Raw genomic sequence first — 20,319 nt, forward strand, 5'->3', positions numbered from 1 at the left:
AAATTACAAGATCTAAAAAAAACCTTGAGACTAGTGCAGTGCCTCGCGACGGTGGTTACTCGGTGTTGCTCGGTGTTGCTATGGCCGGTGATAGGCTTGAGAGAGGACATGAGAGAGAAAATACCTGTTGCTATGCTCGGTGATAGGCCGGTGAGGGATGCGGAGAGAGAAGAGAAAAAGAGGAGGAGGAAAATAAAAAGAATGAAAAGAGAGAAGAGAAAAGGAGCAGGAGGAAGGAGAAGAGAAATGAGGAGAGAGAGAGAGAGGAGAAGAGATGGAGGCGGGCAGATGAGGAGAGAGAAATGGGAAATAAAAGGGGGGGGAGGAGAACCGGGTTTTTTAAGGGTTTTTAGGGTTAGTTTTTTTTTATTATTTTATTATATTCCGACGGAATATTCCGTCGGAAAATCAATATTCCGACGGATTTATTTTCCGCCGGAAAATAATTGTATTCCGTCGGAAATCTCCGACGGATTTTATTTCCATCGAAACATTACGGTTCCGACGAAATAATCCGTCGGAAGGCCCATAAATTTCAACGAATTTTTATTCCGTAGGAAATCCGTCGTAAATTTCCGGCGGAATAAAAATCCGTCGTAAATTTCCGACGGAAAACATGTCCGTCGGAAATGGTCCATCGGAAATCGGCCTGTTTCTAGTAGTGTTTTGTCCCTCTTTCACCCGGATTTCTTCCTCAATCCGAATAAGAGAAGCCAAGCCCTCAAGATTAATGTCATCTTTCTTATTCTTTAATGCATCTCCAAAATATTTCCAAGATGATGGTAGTTTATCAATTATAGAAGAAACAATGAAGGTCTCATCAAGGTTAATATTGTGTTGCCTAAAACTCCCTAAAATTCTTTGGATTTCATGAAAATTGTTCCATTACCGGCCTACTATCAATCATTTGAAATTATTGAACTTACTAACAAGAAATTTCTTCCTAGATGCATCCTCGGCCATGTATTTAGACTCTAGCTCATCCCAAAGCAATTTAGCGGACTCATGAAATTAATAAACATCAAACAATTCATAAGACATACCGTTTAGGATGTGACCACAACATATGTAGTTGTCATTCTCCCACTTGTCCTCTTTCTAGTAGCCTCCAATGTCTCATTTTCCTCCACTGATGGCTTCGGGGTTGTGAGAACATAAGCCACCCGAGTGATGTCAACAGAAAATGCATCTTTTTTTGCCACCTTCGAAAATCCATACCCTCGAACTTGTCCAATTTCTGGAAATTTGTCATCATTTTCTTCACATTTGCCATCTTTGTAGTAGATTATACTTTTGGATTATTGGGGATTTTGGTGTTTAAACAAGGTTACAAAGAAAACCAAACAAAATTAACGGAAAATTTTTCGAGGCGTGAGCAGGATCACTTTCACAAAAGTATAATTCCGACCCTATACTACGATCGGGTATCACGGAAATTTACTCAGAAGATACATACAACGAAGGTCAATGCAATCACAAGTAGGATGATTACAATACAATGTAAATAAGCTTTTGTGATTTGTGATGATGAACAATAACTTGCAAAAGATTTCAAGAGAATGAGAATAAACTGATTTCTTGAAGTTACATTTCATCAATATGAACTATCGTATTTATATCAAGAGAAATAAACCAAGCAAACTGAAGAATAACCGTCAAAATTGCCCAGGCTTACACCCGCGCCATACCGGGCGAAAGAAACCAAGCAACCCGGAAAAATTTGGGTGCTCTCGCGCCCTGCCGGGCGTGACATCGTTTAATTTTCTTCGCTCTCGCGCCTTACCGGGTGGTGCTCGACTTGCCGGGCGCGCCACCGGGCAGAGGAACACTTCTCTAAACTGAGATAGATACAAATTGCTCTTTACTTGTTTAATTGAATTTCAACACCTTAACCTAAGAAATTCAATCAAACACATGAATATTTGTCACCAATACTCTAAATAATTCAACAATATGCTCTCAAAATTGAAATACAACTTGTTGAAACCCCATTCGAAATCAACTTGTGAGTTATTTCACATTGGAAAAAGAAAATACCGCTTTAAAGGTAGAGGGAATCACTACTCATAGTATCACCAATTAATTTTAGTATAATTGTGCTTATAATTGGACTGAACTCTCCTTGACTTTATTTGAGTTATCCAAGCTCATTTCCTATTCTCTTAAATTTAAATCTAACATGGTATATTGGATTGTAAGACGATGTTCGTGGCCTATGTATGATAAAACTCATTTTGTATTATCTTAAAATTACAGCACTTTTTATCATTTCAGGTGCCTAAAATGTGTTAAGAAACAAAGCCGCCTAAGTATTATGTTGTCTCAAACTCTCGTATCAATATCAAATAAACCTACCATAGTGTTTATTATTTATTTAAGTGTCTAATCCTTTTATTATCATTTTGTCGAATATATGATAAAACGTTACGCTGGCTAGTCACTATTGTTATGTTTCTAGACTTTTCTCTGATCTCTTCCGTTTGACTGTCTCCACTCTCCAGCAACATATTGCATGCTATGCTAATAAGTTGTTCCAAACAATTCTATACTGTGTATACAATAGGTTGGGATTGCACCAATTCAATTAAGAAAAAAAAAAACGAAATCTCAAATAACACACTTTGTAACTAATTAGGAGTTATAATTAGCATTAATTAATAGTAGTACATCCTAGTACATCTGTACATGCTACCATGTATAAATAAATACACATGACCAAGATGAATATTATAACAAAATCTATTAACTATTACTAAAACAAAACATTGCTGACATCATCAATCCTTAAACTATCCTACGTGTCATTCTCACATTAAAAAAATTTCTTCTATTTCTATGTGTGATGACATCAATTATTAATTTTTTTAATCTACACTATATATTTTTCAAACAAAAAAAAATTGTCACTCTATTTTTACACAAATGAAATATATATATATATATTGCATGATAATAAAATTATTTAAATCGTGCAACGCACGAGTTTAATCTAATATAAAAATATATAATTGGTTATTTAGAGATTTTTTTTTTTTAAAAAAAAAAGAGAGAAGAAAAAAAATACTATTGGAATTTGAAATTTTGAAAATGAATTTCAAATTTTAAAATTTGAAATGAAATCTTGACAAAAATAATTTTAGAGAGATAAATTATAGAAAACTAAATATTTTGAAGATTTAAAATTAAATACGTGGTAAAAATCAATTGGTAATTACTCTGTATCATTTACTTTTTTAAAAAACTGTTTCACCAAAATTATCACGTTCTTTATATTTCAATGTTGTGTTCTTTTATAAAGTCGTGATGTTCATTACAAATATAAGTTACGTTCTTTCCGTTTTTTTTTTTAAACAAGTTTTGATCCGGGTGTACCATGCGCATGCTACACCTGGGTGTACCAACCAACGATTAAGATAGTAGCAGTACATAATACTAGTACAACTTAAGAGAATTATTCAAGCTTAATCTCAAATACAACATCATCACAATTAATTAAGGATACATACAAACCATAGCACTACATATAGGAACATTGACCCATAATACATATCACTGATATCAGTCTAGCTTATTAGGTTATCATGCATGAATATGCAATGACTTCAAGCTTTGGCACCAGGGCTGGGTGGGTGAAACCCGAGCTCCGACATCTTCTTGTGTGATTCAGCATAGTGCGCAAAGAAAGCTTTTTCATCCTGCGTGCCATTGTTAAACAAATTAATCTTGATCAGCTCATTTGACAAATTACCAAGTATCATACTATATTGATCAACTAACTTTTGGACTTATTTCAGTTCAGTTCAGCTCAACTCAAAACTACACTACCACGACGAAATTGAAACAAATCTAACAATTAATGTTGTTTATGAGAGTGTATTACCTTGGCATATAGCTGAACATATTTATTAAAAGCAGGGTCCTCGACGAGAACTTTGTCCGTGGGAAACTTCACCAATCCAGGTTTGTCAGCCTTCCTCAAGTTTCTGACATAAATTTAGTAAAAACCTTATGAGTATAACTTAAATTAAGCAATCAAAATATTGCTGTAATTGGAACTAATTAATTCTTGTAATATAATACGTATAATCTTACACAAAATAGGAATTGTCGAATTTGAAAGGTTCCTCCGTGAAAGGACCATCAAAGCCAGATCTATCTCTGTTTGCTCGGCCCTGTGATTAAATACGTACAACATAAGGTTTAAAATTGCCTGAACTAGTTATAGTATGTAGGAATTAAATAGTTAAATGTTCTCTTCATCTCATGTAAAAACTATATGTAAGTCAGACTTTTGTATGGAGATTAATTGTTGAGAATGAAATGAAGAAGTAGAGGACGAAGACAAAAAAAAAAGAGTATGAGAAGGCTAGATGAAATTAAACTTTAAAGTTTAAGCTATTTGCAAAGAGAAAAAACTAACTAAATAGTGAATTAATAAATTTCTCAAAAAATTATATAGAAAAAAAAAAAAACGTATTTTGTATATGTATAGTCTTATACTTGTATGAGCCGAATGAACTAAAAGGTGTAGGAATTGGCATACCAATGTGTGAGCCCCCGATAAGACCACGATATCCCTATCCTTAAAACCCATTCGATTAAATACATCTCTTAGATGTTTGGCATCTGACAAGAAAAAAAGACATTTATAAATTGCGTTTAATAGTCACAAACTCACAACAAATATGATGTATTATAAAAATTTATATGTAAAAGGAAAAAAAAAATAAAAAAGGGATTGAGATCTGATCTTAACATATAAGTTAAGTGTATACTCTATATAGTCCACAATATAATGGGAAAGAATCTTCTGTCCCACATTTTGTGTGCCATTTGTGTTCCATTCATTTTAATTGGCCCTTAAATTATATTTTTGATTCTTCAATTTTGACAAGTGGGCCACTATGAATTTATCAACCAATCAAATTAAATGGGATACATATGGGACATAAAACGTGGGACAGAGGATTTAAATCCCAATAGAATATACGTAGTAAACTTCGATTACTTCAATTCACATTTTTTGCTAGAACAATGGATTTATTGAATCGACATGTATTAGTGATTTAGTGAGGTTTGATTTAATGACCTTTGAATTAAAGCAATATTTATATATACTTTAATAGTCTAGACTCTAGAACTAGTATAAAGATGATGAACTAGTTTTGATATGTACCTCCATTAGGATTTGGAAGAGCACCACCATCTTGTTGATCCCTAGAATCCTATGTAGGGAAAAGTCACAATATTAAATTGTACGGTGAGATAATAGTAATAATATGGATAAAACAAAAAAAAATGGTCACAAGATAATATAATCATTTTTAAAATTAAAAGTTGATGTTCCATGTCGTAATACTTACAGGACGACCTGGAGTAAAGGGGATTTTAGGTCCTCCGGTTACTTCAATCGCGAGGACACCAGCAAGCTAATATCAACAACAATAAAACTAATGATAAGTGAATTGTACTATATGCACGCCCGTTACAATTCAAATAACAAATATTTGGAGACGGAGAGGGAGATACATCAAGTTTTAAATTTATAAATTGTAGTCATTAAGAAATTTTACCTGGTAAAAGTCAGCATAAGTAACCTTGGGGTATTTAGATTTCACTTGTTCTAAGAAAGTAAGAAAACGTACATGTCAATAAGTCAATCATATAAGGTAAATGCATACATCCACACAAGTAGCATTTTATATGAGCTGAGGTTGAAGTGGTGGATCACTCCCCAGTGTCCCCACCTCATATTCCAAACGTCTCGGGAACAAACTTTAAGGGACTCATTTGAGAAATTTCCAAATGAGCTCCTTCTTCTTACAAAAAAAAAAAAAAAAAAAAGATAGCATTCTGTGTATGGAGTATTTAGGTTATTGTATGCTTGACTACTCACCGCAAAAATCAATAGCAACTTTGAGACCATTGTTGGAAGGGTTGCTCAACTCACGTCTAATTGAACCATTTGGACCCCCTGTCTTCGTTTTAGCGTCATAAGTACCTGCATCATGAAATCTACAACACAAGAACCAAATTAGGGTCTTATTCAAGATGGGTTAGTTTATCGCTTATTTTGAGACATATAATTTACCCATATCAATTAAAAGCGTGCCCAAAAGTTTTATTTATAATTATTACGTACTAGCACTCCATATTTTAAATCAATCAAATTATAAGGGATAATGGTAACTTATTGTTTTCATTTGGTAATTAAGGACATAGATATCAATTCTTTTTCTAGTACTTATACATTAAGACAAAAGACCCAAAAAAAAAAAAAAAAGAGGACTACATTTGAGATTAGTTAAAACAATATAACATGAACTACGCAAATGTGTAATAACACAAACACAAGGTGTTGAGTGTTCAACAATAATGCAATCCTCGACTTATCCTATCATATACCATTTCATAATATAATTTCTCAACCAAACTAGTATGCATTCATCCATGCAAAATAAGTACGGAGTATATATATTTGACTGATTAATATTACGGAGTATAAGAAATAAGTATATATTAGGGGAGAAAAGAGAAGAAAGATTATTACGCTAAGCGAAGCAGAATGGGAGAGAACTTCTTGTTCTTCTGAAGAAGATCATGAAGATCTTTACGAGCACCCTCAATTTGTTTCAGATAATCTACATCAACAACGCTCTTTGTGGTAGCTGCCATGGTACCTTGATAATAAGTACTTCAAATTTCTTTTAAGTGGAAAAATATATAATAGGATTGATATAAGCTAAGATATACAAATATGAGTTCATGGTTAGGCTATTTATAGAAGGTCCTAAGTACGTAAGAATACCATAAAATAATAAAAGTTCGTTAAATTTTATTCCAAGTTGTCACATGCATTGCAATTTGCAATCGATTTTCACAATAATTTTTTTTTTTGACGAATAGATATTCCAAGTTGTGACAATAGTAGTTAAATAATGCAAGATACTCAAAAAAAAAAATTAAAAAAAAAAATGCAAGATATGTTACATTTTAATGGGCGGCTCTCGATTAAAGCATTTTATTCTATATTTAAAAATTATAAAAACAAAGTAAGAAATAAAGTTTAGCCTCATCTCTTTTTTCATTTTAAAATAATCTTCCCACTTTAAATGTATACGTTTGTTAACACATAAATTTGACCATAAATATTTTTAATTATATATTAGTAAAACATATAATAACTGAATTGTAATAAACTACTAATTGAAACGAATCAAACAATACCCAACATGACTAAATTATACAGAATATTTTATATAGTACGCAGTATTAAGAGTAACTTAAAGATTCTTTCATCTTATAAATTGAATAATGTCAAGATTTCAAGTGTTTTTTTTTTTTTTTTTTAAACGAAGGTATTATTTTATTAATTTAGGCACAATCTATCATTTTGGATTACATACAAATATACAACTTAAGGTTGGTGACCATTTGGCATGCATTATCGCGAAGTTCCCTCGCCTCCCTCGGGTTTAAATTTTTGAGTGAGTAATAACTACCCCCTTGAGATTAAAAAGTAATTCTCTTATCACAAAAATAATACTTCCTCCGTTTCAATAATATTGCAATAATTGAATGTTTGCAGTATTTATCATTCTTATTTGACCAAATAATATGATTTATATGTTAATCAAAATATAGTCATGTAGAATTTTCTTACATTCGGCTCAAAATACTTTCACAATATCAAATTTTTATAGTTTTTATTCTTATACAATTATAGATATTTAACAAATAAAATGTGTTTTAGAATGCGTAATTTCATCCTTGTTGCAATATTATTGGAACGGAAAAAGAACTCTGTACGACAAAACGAGAGTATAATTCATTATTATTTCACTCTTTTTTTCAACACAAACCAGTATAACAAAAATTTCCCGCCTAAATGTATTGGGGTGTTTTACCAAACTAAGCCTATTTCACAAACTAATTTTTAAAATAGACGCGTGGTCAAACTATTTACCAAACTAAGCTTATGGGATAAAACGCTAGTTTTTGGCATTTTCCCGATTTTTAACTTAAAAAAAATTAATTAACTATTTTTAACTTATTTCTCAAAAAAAAGAAAAAAAAAACCTTCTTTCTCCCTCATCTCCCTTCCATGGCCTTCCTCCAACCCCTTCCACCACCTAGGCCAACACTACTACATTTTTAATCAAATACAACGGCTAAAATAAGGCTAATGCAACGGCTACATAAGTAACCGTGGCAATAGCTAGATCTATCGCAACGGCTGCTTCATACTTTCTCAATAGAAGGGTCTAATGCAACGGCTAAGAGGTAGCCGTTGCAATAGGGAAATCTAATCATGAAATTATAGGCACGTAAAAATATTCTCCTAAATTTTCCCCAGAATTAAAAAGCCTTCACATTTTCTTAAACCCACCCAATTTAAGGCCCATCCAATTTATCTATCCTTCATAGTTCATATGAGTAATAATCATAATCATCTAGCTGTTATCTTCCTCAGAAAAAAAAAAAAACAAAAAAAGCTGTAAAAAGAAAAAGAAATAAAAATTGGTTCTCTTTCTCACCCAAATTTACAAAATCGAAATTCGAAAATTACGAGCAGCATTTGAATTAGAGGAGTGATAAAGAAAGAGATGTGAGAAAGTAGCTAGAAATAGATTCCTCAACCACCGTCAGGCGTCAGCTAGCCAGAGGAACGACATTTTACGGTAGCAGCAATGCCGGAGATAATATACCTGCCGAGGACGGTCCATTTCATATTTTCGACCAGCGATTTGTGTATCCTTTGATCTGATGGCGTCCCTCGGTCTCTACTGGTTTTCAGCTTTCCAAAATGTAAGTTTTCGCCAGAAATTAAAACCCTAGATTCAAATTCACCTCTTTGTTTTTTTTTTTATTTTATACTGCTCAAGTGTTTAAATTTGTTGGTGCAATTTTACATTTTTCTGTGTTTTTCAATCAAAATTTGAACACCGTAATAGTTTTCTATGGTTTAAATTGTTGGAGAGGGCAATTGGGAAGAAGAAGCAAAAATAACTCCTTTAAGTTTTCTTATAATGAAAAATGTTGTAGTTCTCAAAACTTGTGTGGTATGACATTAATTCACATAATACTTTTTCAATTTTCTAATCACCTGTTATTCTTAATACCGCTAATAATTATTCTCAATGATTATTCTCAATATAATTTAGATTTGAAAGTGGTAATGCTAAACGCTTGAACATGCTTCTGAGGTAAATTACTTGTGTTTTTCTAGATTATTGCAATTGGTCGATAATTAATTTACAATGAATGTTAAGTGGTGACTCTAAACCTATTTCTCTTTTTTTGCCCGGATTTCAAACCATTCCAGAGCTGTATGAGTTTCTCTCAAGCCTCAACATAACTGACCTGATGCATACTAAATTAGGTATAAATTTTCATGTATTGGATACAAATGTATTAGCATATTTAATTGTGAGCATTATCTAAACCTGTCAATAATAAGTTTGATTCACTAAACTCCTTTGGCTTAATGTCAGGTTTCCAGGCCACTAATTGCTTGTGAAAGTTGTACATTGATTGATAACTCATGGGGTGTGTTAGCCAGCGATATGCTCACATTATAGACAGCATCAAGGTCACCCTTATTAATGTACATATTTATCATTTACTTGTCATTGCTTCTCTAAGCATTAGTTATTTGCTTGTGATCTCAGTATCACCCTAATTACCTCCCTTCGAATCACGCCAATGAAATTTCGTCATCATTTGATATGTGATTGAGAGAATATGCAGCAAGTCACTTGACAAAGTTTATTCATATATTTCTGTCATCAAAAGCTTTACAATGTTATATTGTAAGTAGGGCAACAAGTCTGCAGTTTCATTAGTCTTTGAGATAAATCTTTATGTATAGATATCATGGAGAACGTGGATGTTCAAAATGTCTGTGCAGAGCAAGAAAAGGTTGGAACAACTGATTTTATAAATGAAAACCAAAGAGCTACTCCGTAATAAGGTTAACAACCATTTATTTTGATCTACTTGTCAAACTTATCTAGTTTTTGTGACTTGTATGTACATTCACTAATGCTGTAAATATGAGATATACATGGCCACCACTCTCACTCTCACTCTCACTCAACACTCTTAAGTCTTAACTCGCATTCTCACTCTCAACTACCACTGTAGCCCACCTCAGAAAGTCAGTTTCAATTTTCAACTTATTTTCATATTGTGCTAGCTGGTTTGAGGAGCTTGTTGAGTTGTGGTTGGAGTTTGCGTTTTAATGTGATTTTTGAGGTTGAGTTCGTATTTATTCCTCTTATTTAGCTAAAAGCCAAAGATTTATTAATATTTTTTCTATTCTGCTTCTGATTAAACATAGAGGCAATAAAGAAGCTTCTGAAATATATATGCAGAAAGTAGCTAGGGAATTCATGGTGAAGGATGATTGTCTTGTTTTGAATGATAAGGTAGCCAGACACTTGTTTTTTAGGCTTATTTTAGGCTTGTGAGGTACAAATTCTTTTTTCAATCTTGAGCGCTTAGTAATTAAAAGCACGTTTATATCATTACATGTAAGGTGTGGAATAAATTGCTGAAAGTAGCTGACATTCTAAAAATTCTATCTTAAACCAACATCACCAACTTGTGGACCTTGTGGTTAAGGTAGGTATTCTATCTCTGTCATGGAGCAATTCTTTCCAGAGCTTTGCAGGCGCCATTGACGAACCTCAGAACTTTCCAAGAAATGGAAGAGTAATTCTCCCATTTGTGACACACAAATAAACCTATATTTTGTTGAATTGTTTTTCATTTTTCAGTTGAGGTCTCTGTTTAATTTGACTTATTGCTTAATTTTTTTATTTTCCACCCACTCTTTTGATTTATTACCTGAATTCATATCTAATTATAGTTCATTTTATGAGCTTTTCGGCTGATATAATTTTTGCTTGAATCCTTGATTATCTTCTTGTTTATCTCTGAATTGCTTACTTATTTTTTTTAAAGGGCTCTATATCACTTACTTAAAATTTGATTTTGTATTCCAAATTTCAAGTTTTCATGCTGATGGACATGTTAAAAAATGAAAAAAATGATGGTTTACAAAAGTGGCCTTGTACTTGAGATTACTTGTGGTGTAAGGTGTATAGTGATATGAATTGTCTTAATGTACTTGTTTGGTTACTTTTTTGTTTAAAATAGTACTATTATATATATGGAACATTGAGGGAAAATAGGGTTTGGGTGTTCTCATATCTCTTTCTCTATATATGTATGCAGAGAATCTGAGTGCTTAGTTTTGGCAAGTAGTCAAGCTGCTTGTGATTTCTTTGGTAAGTTCAGTGCCCTTCTGTGTTATAGTAGAAAGTATCTATTCTGGAAGTTTGGTTTTCATTAACTTCCGGTTTCAAATGAAGTAAATTAATTGTTTAAAGTGGTCTGCAGGTTTAGAGTTCTTGAGAGTCAGGTGCTGGTTTAGTTTATATTCACGCAGCTCTTCTGCTTGTATTATTACAGCTGGTAAGTTTTCAGGGTATAAATGTATTGTGTGTTTATGGATAGTGTTGCTCATTGATGTAGGATGTGTGTTTAGCTCTGTATATGGTTGTTGGATTGTGTCTTGTACTGTAGTACTTATCTATATAGTGTTCTGCTAAGCTTGTTGCTGTTGGGACAGCTTGCTGTGTTGCTGGTCTCTACTGCTGCTGTTCACCTGCTGATGTTGGTCGCTTGCCTCTCAAAGATTGTAGTCGTTGTAGTTTTCTCAATTAATTTAATTAGTGAAATTTGATTTTGTAACTTTTCCCTTTAAGGGCAATAATGTACGTATTTCGCATTATAATTATTATATATAAATGATACTTTAATTTGTTTCTGTTAGCATATTTTAATTTGTACTGACTAATTATACATATATTATATTACCATCCCATCCCAACAAAAAAAAAATGATCAATCCGTTGCAGTAGATACGTTCTCCTGTCATTGTATTAATTAGCTTCATCCGTTGTAATAGGTTCAATTTCATCGTAATTATTAGTCAGTACTCTATTGCCACGGATAAGTTATGCTGTTGCAACAGGTATTGGTCTATTGCCACAGATCATTGGTGCCGTGGCATTAGGTGTCATATGCCGTTGCATTAGACCTGGCTACTGCAACGCCAACAGATGCCACGGTACATGGCCGTTGCATTAGGCCTAATGCCACGGATTTTGACGCCTAATGCAACAGATTTGGGGGTTGCAATAGATCAGAAATGTAGTAGTGCAACAACACTGTGGCGCCACACCCACCACCACCACCATCACCACCACCACCACAAACCTCAAAAGCCCCACAACTTGACTTCAATGGCTGTGGTGGGAAGGGTGGGGGTTTCGGGGTGTACCGGCATTAATGGTGGGGGTTTCAGGGTGTATTGGCTTCAATGGCGGGGGTTTCGAGGTGTATCAGTTTCTTTGGTGGGGGTTTTGGAGGGTGTAGGGTTCAAGGGTGGGTGTTTCAAGGGGTTTCGGGTTCAAGGGTGGGTGTTTTAGGGGGTTTCAGGTTCAAGGTTGGGTGTTTAAGGGGGTTTCGGGTTTTAGAGGTTGGGGTTTCAACAGGGTTTCCAGGGGCTGCCGGATTTAATTACTTGTTGCTGGAATTTATGGTGGTGGAAGGGAAGAGGAAAGAGAAAGGAAGGAGGAAAGAGAAGGAGAGGGGTGGTCAGAGGGGGGTGGGATGTTTGGGTGGGCTGCCGGAAGTTATGGAGGAGGAGGAAGGATGGAGGAAAGAGAAAGGAAGGAGGTAGGAAAAAAAGTAGGAAAGAGGTGGTTTTTTTTTAATTTAAGATTTAAAAAAAATTAATTAATTGATTTTTTTAACTTTTTTTTTAATTCTATTTTTTTGGACCAATCACAGGCCGCCACGTGTCAGTTTTTTAAGGTAAACAATCGAAAAAAAGCCAAAACTAACTTTTTTTAACGGAAAGGGAACAGTAGGTGTATCGCTGATAACTGTGTGAAACCTTGGGTGTACCACTGATAAAGAATAATTGATGAGGTGTATCAAAGATAAAAGTCAGAAGTTGGAGTGTAGCAGTGATAATTACCCTTAAATTAATGGTTTATATTGTATGTACTTATGAATGATAAATAATTAAATACGTGGTAATATAAATCCTTATATTATTCAACCAAATAAAAGCTTAAATTGAGATGGTTGGAGTCGCATAATTGATTTTATATGATTAGGTCCCTCATAAAATTTTGGAGGATGGGGAAATACAATAGTTCCCAATGTCGCTCTAGCTAGTGTAAGAAGAAATCAAAATCAAGTTATAATACTCAATCATATGTCAAATTTATCTAACAAAATTATACTTATACGAATTGCCTTTTTTTTTGAAATATCTTTGCGTGCTAAACTCTTAGCTTCAGGTAATTGTTAAGTGTAATACATTAGATGATCGATTTATTCAATTGATGCCTATTACACTACATAATTACCGTTACTGTCAACGTACCATTATTATGCTCTTTCTTGTACTTTTGCACGAGTTATAAATAATGAACTGTGGTAAAAACTTGGGCAAAGCTTAGTAGACTTCTTTATAACAAACTAGATGAAGCCCTACAATGTATGGTTTGTTTGTTTTTTCAAATAAAATATTTTACTAATATATATTTATATAATAAAGTTTGTGATATTCGCTTGCTCAATACTTGAATTTTTTATTATAAAATGAATTATTAGCTTTGTTTCTCATATTTAGATAAAATTTGTAATATAAAAAGATAATATTTTATTTTACAAAGTTTTATATGTGGCTGGTTATACCGTGTGATCGGGATTACTTGGTTGGTCAAGGGTTACTCAATCGACCAGGGGTTACTCGGACAGTCAGGGTTTACTCGGTCAATGTTTGGGGTGTGTCTCAGTCGGCCACGCGATATGGCCGGCCACACAAAAAACGCGCTGATTTTATTTTTATAATTAATATAAAATTTTTGATCTAAAATAAATTGTTATTCTTTTTTTGTTGGCTAAAATATAACACTATCTAATGTGACGCTCTAAAATTAAACTCATGTGGCATAATCTTATTGTAGCGTTTTTAAATAATTAATCCTATGTGGCGATTTTTTATTTTTTTTATTATAATCCTACGTAGCGCTTTTAAAAAAAACTAATCTTAAGTGGCAAAATTCTATTGTAGCGTTTTAAAAATATTAATCCTAAGTGGCGCTCTAATAACTTTTAAAAAATTAAAATCCTACGTAACGCTCTAAAAAGCCCGTGCGATGCATGGTTTGTTTGTATTTTTTCAAATAAAATATTTTACTAAATATATATATTTATCTAATAAACTTGAATTTATGATATGGCCAGCCACACAAAAAACGTGCTGATTTTATTTTTATAATTAATATAAAATTTTTTATCTAAAATAAATTACAATTCTTTCTTTTTTTTTCATTGGCTAAAATATAACATTTTCCTATGTGACGCTCTAAAAATAATCTTACGTGGCATAATCCTATTGTAGCGTTTTAAAATTATTAATCTTACGTGGCGCTTTCATTGATTGTCATTGCACTACAATAATAAAATGCAACATGAGTTCTTGTAAACTATCAAGTAATTTCTCCATCTGATTATTGTCTATTTTCCCGTAATGTATTCATTGAAAGTTTAAAACCATGTAATGTAAATTTATTATAATAGACCGATGTCATGAATGTTATATTATTTATTTTTCTACTCTTAGCATTTTATATGTAGTCCTGAGTACTATGTATATAATTTTCCTATTTTTCTTTAAATCAAATATGCTAAATTTACATGAAACGTCATTAGACCGTATTAGTCATTGGACTGTATGCATATACGTACTTTGAGAGAGATATGCAACATGAGTTCTTGTGGGTTCAAAACCTTATACAACCAAATTTTGTTGGTTTTTTCCCCTCCTCTATTATCATTTTCACCCATCTATATTAAGTTTTGCCCCGCTCACCCATAAATTCCTAGCTCCGGCATTGCGAATTGAACCAGTACGTTATCTAAACTAAACCGAATCGAACTGATTAAGTTGAAGTGAATGCAAATGAATAATTTGAAATTAACTGCTCCGTATAATTTTTCACTTAAGTGACTTGAATAGAAATTATTGAATTTATATTGAATTGAATTGATTCCCTAATAATAATGGAGTAAGATCAAAATTTAATCTAACTTAATCAAAGTATATCCATGATCAAAATTAACTACACATAAAGTCACAGCTTATAATTATTTCTAATGTAAGCACTTCTCAGGATCAAATCTCATAATGACTAAAAAGAATTACTAAAAAAAATTAATCTAGCTAACTTTTGTACGTAGAAATTAGAGTCTACTCCGTAGGGCCTACTGTCTAGTATAACATTGATCAAGAATTAAAAGAAGAATTATGGCTTTACTCTGCTGCGTGTTCATATAGCAAGCCTTGCATTACGTCGTTAATCTGTCCCGCAACCTCCAAGGTAACATCATCTGGAATGTGCAAAACAAACCTCCCGCCCCAATTATATTCATCCACAAGTCGACTTGCCCAACAAGCTGTTGCCAAATCGACGACGTCAAGCACTTCGGCCTTCCGTATCTCCAGTAAAAACATTGTTCGAATTCTTGCCATAGCCTGAGTGTCGCCAACCCTTCTCTCCCACGCGACAAATGCCTCCAATAGACGGCGCTGTCTCTGCCCAATGGTCTCTGCCAACTGTTGAAGATTAGGAGGTGGGTTTCCTGCCATCTTTAAATGAGAATATAGAAGGTCTTGGAGTATAATTGTTTTTTGAAAAACCAAAAATTGCACATGTACGCCCTAAGTTTGTTATCTATTTTAAAATTTAAGTACCATGAACTAAGGCATTATTTGATAGAGATACTAGATAATATCTCTTTGATATTATCTTCTCCATATTTGGAGGGATAACTTGCTATCTCCTCAAATATGGAGAAGATAATATCAAGAGATAATATATCTAGTTTCTCTATCATTATTGTTGATTTGAACTTTGATGATACGCTACTGTTGGCAGTGCTCTACAAACTGAGGCATGGAGAAAAACTGCGCTTGTCAAACTTGCTGTGAATTTATTCACCCTGCACTTCATGTGTCCAACATTAAGAACCTCATTCCTCTTGTTCTTCATACCAAAAATATTTTATATAGTCGTTGGTCTACCCTTTTCCGTGTCACGGCCCGTGCCTACAATGTTCTTGATCACATCGACTCCACCATTCCTACTCCTTCACACATTATTACTGACACCACTCTTTGGGCTCGACTTGATGCTGTCGTCCTCTCTTGGATTTACGCCACTATCTCCACTGATTTACTCATCACTCTTCTTGATAATAATTTTACTACTGCCATGGATGCTTGGACATGCCTCCGAGATATGTTTCAACATAAGACTACCACCATTCACAAGTGCTATAAGAGAAGAGTAAGTTGTGTCTACTTTAACATTTATTTCTTTTAATACAACTTTGTAATATTCGATCATACAATTTTGATTCCATGCTGTATATATATTTTCTTTTTGGCAGAGGAACAACAAAAATCTTGAAGGTGATCAGAGTGACAAAGTGGATTTGATTAGCAGCTTACCTGATGATATACTGGTATACTTGCTATCTTTTGTAGGAATTAAAGCAGCAGCAAGAACTAGCCTTCTTTCGAAAAGGTGGAGACATGTATGGACTTATATCACGGACCTAGATTTCGAAGATCCTCCAAGGCTAGCCATTGCAATTACTAAGCCGTATGAGAATTCCGAAGCGGGTAATTATGCTGATTGGGTTAACCAGGTTATCAGAGCAAATCAAGCTCAGTATCTTAACACCTTCAGAATGCATTTTTCTATTCCTTTTGGTGATAAAATATATGCTTCTAATATTGATAAGTGGCTCGAATTCGCCTGTACTAAAAAGGTTCGAAATCTGGAGTTGCACATGGGAACTCTTCCTACGATCCCCATTTTTAAGAACCCGACTTTTGTCTTGAATACTAGTCTTGTATCTCTTTACTTGACAAAGGTGGTTGTAGATGGACCTCTGCTTCAATGGGTTTTATCTAATTGTCTTAAACTTGGCCGCCTTATGCTTCACTCGTGTATGGCCACCGATGATGTTTTTGCTTCTTCCAAACGCCAAAAACTTGTTATCTCATCCCTTACACTCAAACACTTGGAGATTTTTCATAGCACCCGCCTTCTCAATACTGAATCATTGCACATTGTTGCTCCAAATCTTGTTACTCTTTTATTTATTGAGTCTCCTACCGTTGATTTGGAGTACGTTAGTGTTCCATCACTTGTGGATGCTGCTTTCGGAGGGATATATTCTACTAAACTTTGCAACGGGAGTTTTCTATCCGGTTTGTCTTCCCAACTTGAAAAACTCTCGCTGCATTGGTTCAAGGTTAGTATTATTCTTGTGTGCTATAATCAATATATACATAATAATTAAGTTGCTAATCGGGTATTATTGTATAAAACATGCTTTGTGCGCATCAAACTGTCAAAAATCTAACTTGGACATTTGATGTAACATGAAGATTCCTAGTAATACAGGTTTATTTGTGTGCAATTGTGCATGATATTAGTATAACCACACTTGTTTTGATCCAATTTTGTAGGTACCCTTTCAAGCTTGTAAATTTCCATCCTTTGCTAATGTTAAGCTGTTGGAGTTATCTTTCGCATGGGATGATGCTAAATACCTTTTAGTATCGACATTATCCCTGATTACGGCATGCCCTCTGTTGCATACATTCAAGTTGAAGGTTGGTACAAATTTTGATTACTATCTATATATGCTCTTTATACATGATGTACAAATTGGATAGTCTTCAGCTTTTGTTCGCATTGCAAGCAGTATTGACGTGAATCTTTTGTTTGCAGATAATGCTTTGGAGCCAGTATGACTACTGCACAAGGTTAATACCAATTAATGTTAATGTTGCTCAAACTAATGCAATTCGTACCCTCCAGAGACTCGAGGCGCTAGAATTTGTTGGATATACTGGGTGTGAATATGCTGTTGCTCTTGCGTATCATCTCACTCAACATGCTCCCATGCTTAAGAAGTTTATACTTGATCCTCGTATACCCGAACAAGTTGGAGAGCTAAGCAATTGGTATTTGAATTATAAAGGGGATTACTTGGAAATTGCCAGAAGTAGGGCAAAACTGCTTGCTAAACTAATTAAATCAAGTGTTAATGTGGTCATTTTATGATGTTTTGGAAGATTTTATTATATTAAGGATTCTAATGATGTGGGTATTTCCTAATATTAACTGGAAGTAAATTGAATTAATGATCGTTCCTAAGTTTTGTAGCATCACTCATTACATTCCAAGCTGAGGACATCACAAAAGGGACACTCTGCAGTTTGCTAACACCCTGATCCGGTTCAAAAGTTTCTCCTGCTGCCATTGCAGAATGTATATTAACATCAGCTTCAGCATTTGTGACAGACCTTTTAGCTTCATTTGTGCCTTCCCGCAAAAATAGTTCTGGCTGCTTCAGAAGGCTGAAATGTTAGCAGTCTTGTTAAATTTTGAGATAATATGAAATGGGCTTGGGCAACCCGAACAAGGAGGAAAGTTTGGTCCACAAACAAGGCTTAGGAGCTTCTAAACTAAAACCAATTGGCAATAGGAGTAACTCCTCTACCTTACAAAATGAAACCATCTCTCCTCTTTCTCCAATGTGGGATACTCACAAGTGGGCTACAATAGAGTTCAACAATATTAAACATATGTATTAGCAATGAACTAAGATACTATACTTTAGGTAAATAATTTATTTATTTAATATAATTATAGTTAAATACTTAATTTTTTAATTTTAGACAAGTCAAGTTGTGACACATGTAAATTAAATTTAATAAAAAAAATTACCTCTTTAACCGGTTACTGGTGTCGGGACCATTTTGAGCGGATTGAGTATAAAGGTCGGAATATTTATAAATAACCCAAAAATGGGATTATTTTGGGCGGATGCTCCAAAGGTGGGATTATTCCGAGTAATTTAATATGAACGAAGTATTGGTCAATTTGTCAAAAAACTCTCATAGTTAATAAATCTTTCTCATCTTCATCAAAAGAAAAAAAAGTTCTTAATCCTTAAATTAAAGTTTGATTTATCATTGCTGGTACAATCACCCTAGTCAATAGGGGTGATGTAACATAATACTACGAGTACCTTAATTTCGTCTTATCAACTTTGAAAAGTTACACAAACGCATAAACAAAATTTGTTTGTGAATTGCGAGTGTTAAATGAAGAGAGAAAGATAGAGATGCATGTAATGAGAAGAGAGATAAAGAGAAATGACAACTTAAAAAGAAATGAAAACATTTGTTACAAATAAGGAGTAAAACATTCATTTATTTTACAAATGTTGCAAATAATATGAACACAAATTTTCATGTGGCTGGCTGCATAATGTGGTCAGGATTAGACAGTTAAGGTTATTCAGTTTTAGAGATTACTCAATCAGACAGTCAGGCAGGGATTACTCGATCAGCAAGAGATTACCCAATCAGTGTACAATGTGTGTTAGCTTGCCGCACCAGCCACACCAAAAAAAGCACTCAGACCATCTCCAATGGTGAGACTTGAGGGAGTTTCTTTAGGAGAGAGAGAGAGTATTTTCTGCAAATGATACCAATAAGTTGGTATTTAAACTTAGCAACTCTAAAAGAAAGTTGCTAAGTTTAGATACCTAACTTTGAGTCTCATTTGACAAAAAGTGTGGGCCCTTTATCAATATTATAATATATTTTGTAATTTATTTAAGTTTTATTTTTTTTTATTTTTTTTTTTTTGAAAAACTAACAATATAGATTTGGTGGTTCATAAGTTTCAAGTGACATTAGTATATTTTAGAGAGTCTCACCATTGGAAAATTAGATTTCACATGAGTTGTTAAATTGAAAAGTGGGTTGGGTATCACTATTAGAGGTAAAAAAACAACTCATATTGTATTTCAATACTCAAAATTGAGTCTCATCAATGGAGATGGTCTTATGTGTACTTGCTAGTTGCTACCCCTACAAAGTTTTTTTTTTTTTTTTTTTTTTTGACAAAATGCTACCCCTACAAAGTTCAAAGAATAGAATACGGAGTAAAGCTTGATCCGGTTCAAAAGTTTCTCCTGCTGCCATAGCAGAATGTATATTAACATCAGCTTCAGCATTTGTGACAGACCTTTTAGCTTCATTTGTGCCTTCCCGCAAAAACAGTTCTGGCTGCTTCAGAAGGCTGAAATGTTACCAGATTTGTTAAATTTTGAGATAAAAATGAAATGGGCTTCGGC

General features: G+C 33.7%; 2 protein-coding genes and 1 long non-coding RNA gene across 5 annotated transcripts; 2 read left to right on the forward strand and 1 right to left on the reverse strand.

Moving 5' to 3' along the window:
- Positions 1 to 3,414: 3,414 nt before the first annotated feature.
- On the reverse strand, positions 3,415 to 6,759 carry LOC110701628 (L-ascorbate peroxidase 3-like). The gene is made up of 9 exons (XM_021879247.1): positions 6,551 to 6,759; positions 5,897 to 6,015; positions 5,574 to 5,623; positions 5,364 to 5,429; positions 5,177 to 5,225; positions 4,544 to 4,626; positions 4,093 to 4,172; positions 3,881 to 3,983; positions 3,415 to 3,695 (listed from the first exon to the last, which is right to left on the reverse strand). Exons 1-9 carry the CDS (start codon positions 6,673 to 6,675, stop codon positions 3,603 to 3,605), a joined length of 768 nt encoding a protein of 255 aa, XP_021734939.1. The 5' UTR covers positions 6,676 to 6,759; the 3' UTR covers positions 3,415 to 3,602.
- Positions 6,760 to 7,782: 1,023 nt separating this feature from the next.
- On the forward strand, positions 7,783 to 11,832 carry LOC110701630. Of its 3 annotated transcripts, XR_002507364.1 has the most exons (6): positions 7,783 to 8,808; positions 9,326 to 9,382; positions 9,495 to 9,973; positions 11,242 to 11,294; positions 11,407 to 11,481; positions 11,639 to 11,832. It is a non-coding gene; the product is annotated as an uncharacterized LOC110701630 (long non-coding RNA). The 3 variants fall into 3 exon arrangements; XR_002507363.1 differs by having other exon boundaries at positions 9,495 to 11,294; XR_002507365.1 differs by lacking the exon at positions 9,326 to 9,382 and having other exon boundaries at positions 9,495 to 11,294.
- A 4,214-nt stretch (positions 11,833 to 16,046) lies between these two features.
- LOC110701626 (putative F-box protein At3g58860) lies at positions 16,047 to 18,233 on the forward strand. Its single transcript, XM_021879245.1, has 4 exons — positions 16,047 to 16,439; positions 16,543 to 17,415; positions 17,633 to 17,779; positions 17,898 to 18,233. The coding sequence occupies exons 1-4, from the start codon at positions 16,047 to 16,049 to the stop codon at positions 18,231 to 18,233; spliced, it is 1,749 nt and encodes a 582-aa protein (XP_021734937.1).
- Positions 18,234 to 20,319: the final 2,086 nt, after the last annotated feature.

Source organism: Chenopodium quinoa, unplaced genomic scaffold, assembly GCF_001683475.1.
Source record: "Chenopodium quinoa cultivar QQ74 unplaced genomic scaffold, ASM168347v1, whole genome shotgun sequence".
Taxonomy (NCBI): Eukaryota; Viridiplantae; Streptophyta; class Magnoliopsida; order Caryophyllales; family Amaranthaceae; genus Chenopodium; species Chenopodium quinoa.

Coding starts and splice junctions, on each gene's coding strand:
- LOC110701628 (XM_021879247.1), bottom strand. CDS start 6,675: ATGGCAGCTACCACAAAGAGCGTTGTTGATGTAGATTATCTGAAACAA. Junction 4,627..5,176: donor TCTTCCAAATCCTAATGGAG/GTACATATCAAA, acceptor TTTTCTTGTCAG/ATGCCAAACATCTAAGAGAT. Junction 3,696..3,880: donor ATGTTCAGCTATATGCCAAG/GTAATACACTCT, acceptor AATGGCACGCAG/GATGAAAAAGCTTTCTTTGC.
- LOC110701626 (XM_021879245.1), top strand. CDS start 16,047: ATGGAGAAAAACTGCGCTTGTCAAACTTGCTGTGAATTTATTCACCCT. Junction 17,416..17,632: donor TCTCGCTGCATTGGTTCAAG/GTTAGTATTATT, acceptor CCAATTTTGTAG/GTACCCTTTCAAGCTTGTAA. Junction 17,780..17,897: donor TGCATACATTCAAGTTGAAG/GTTGGTACAAAT, acceptor TTTTGTTTGCAG/ATAATGCTTTGGAGCCAGTA.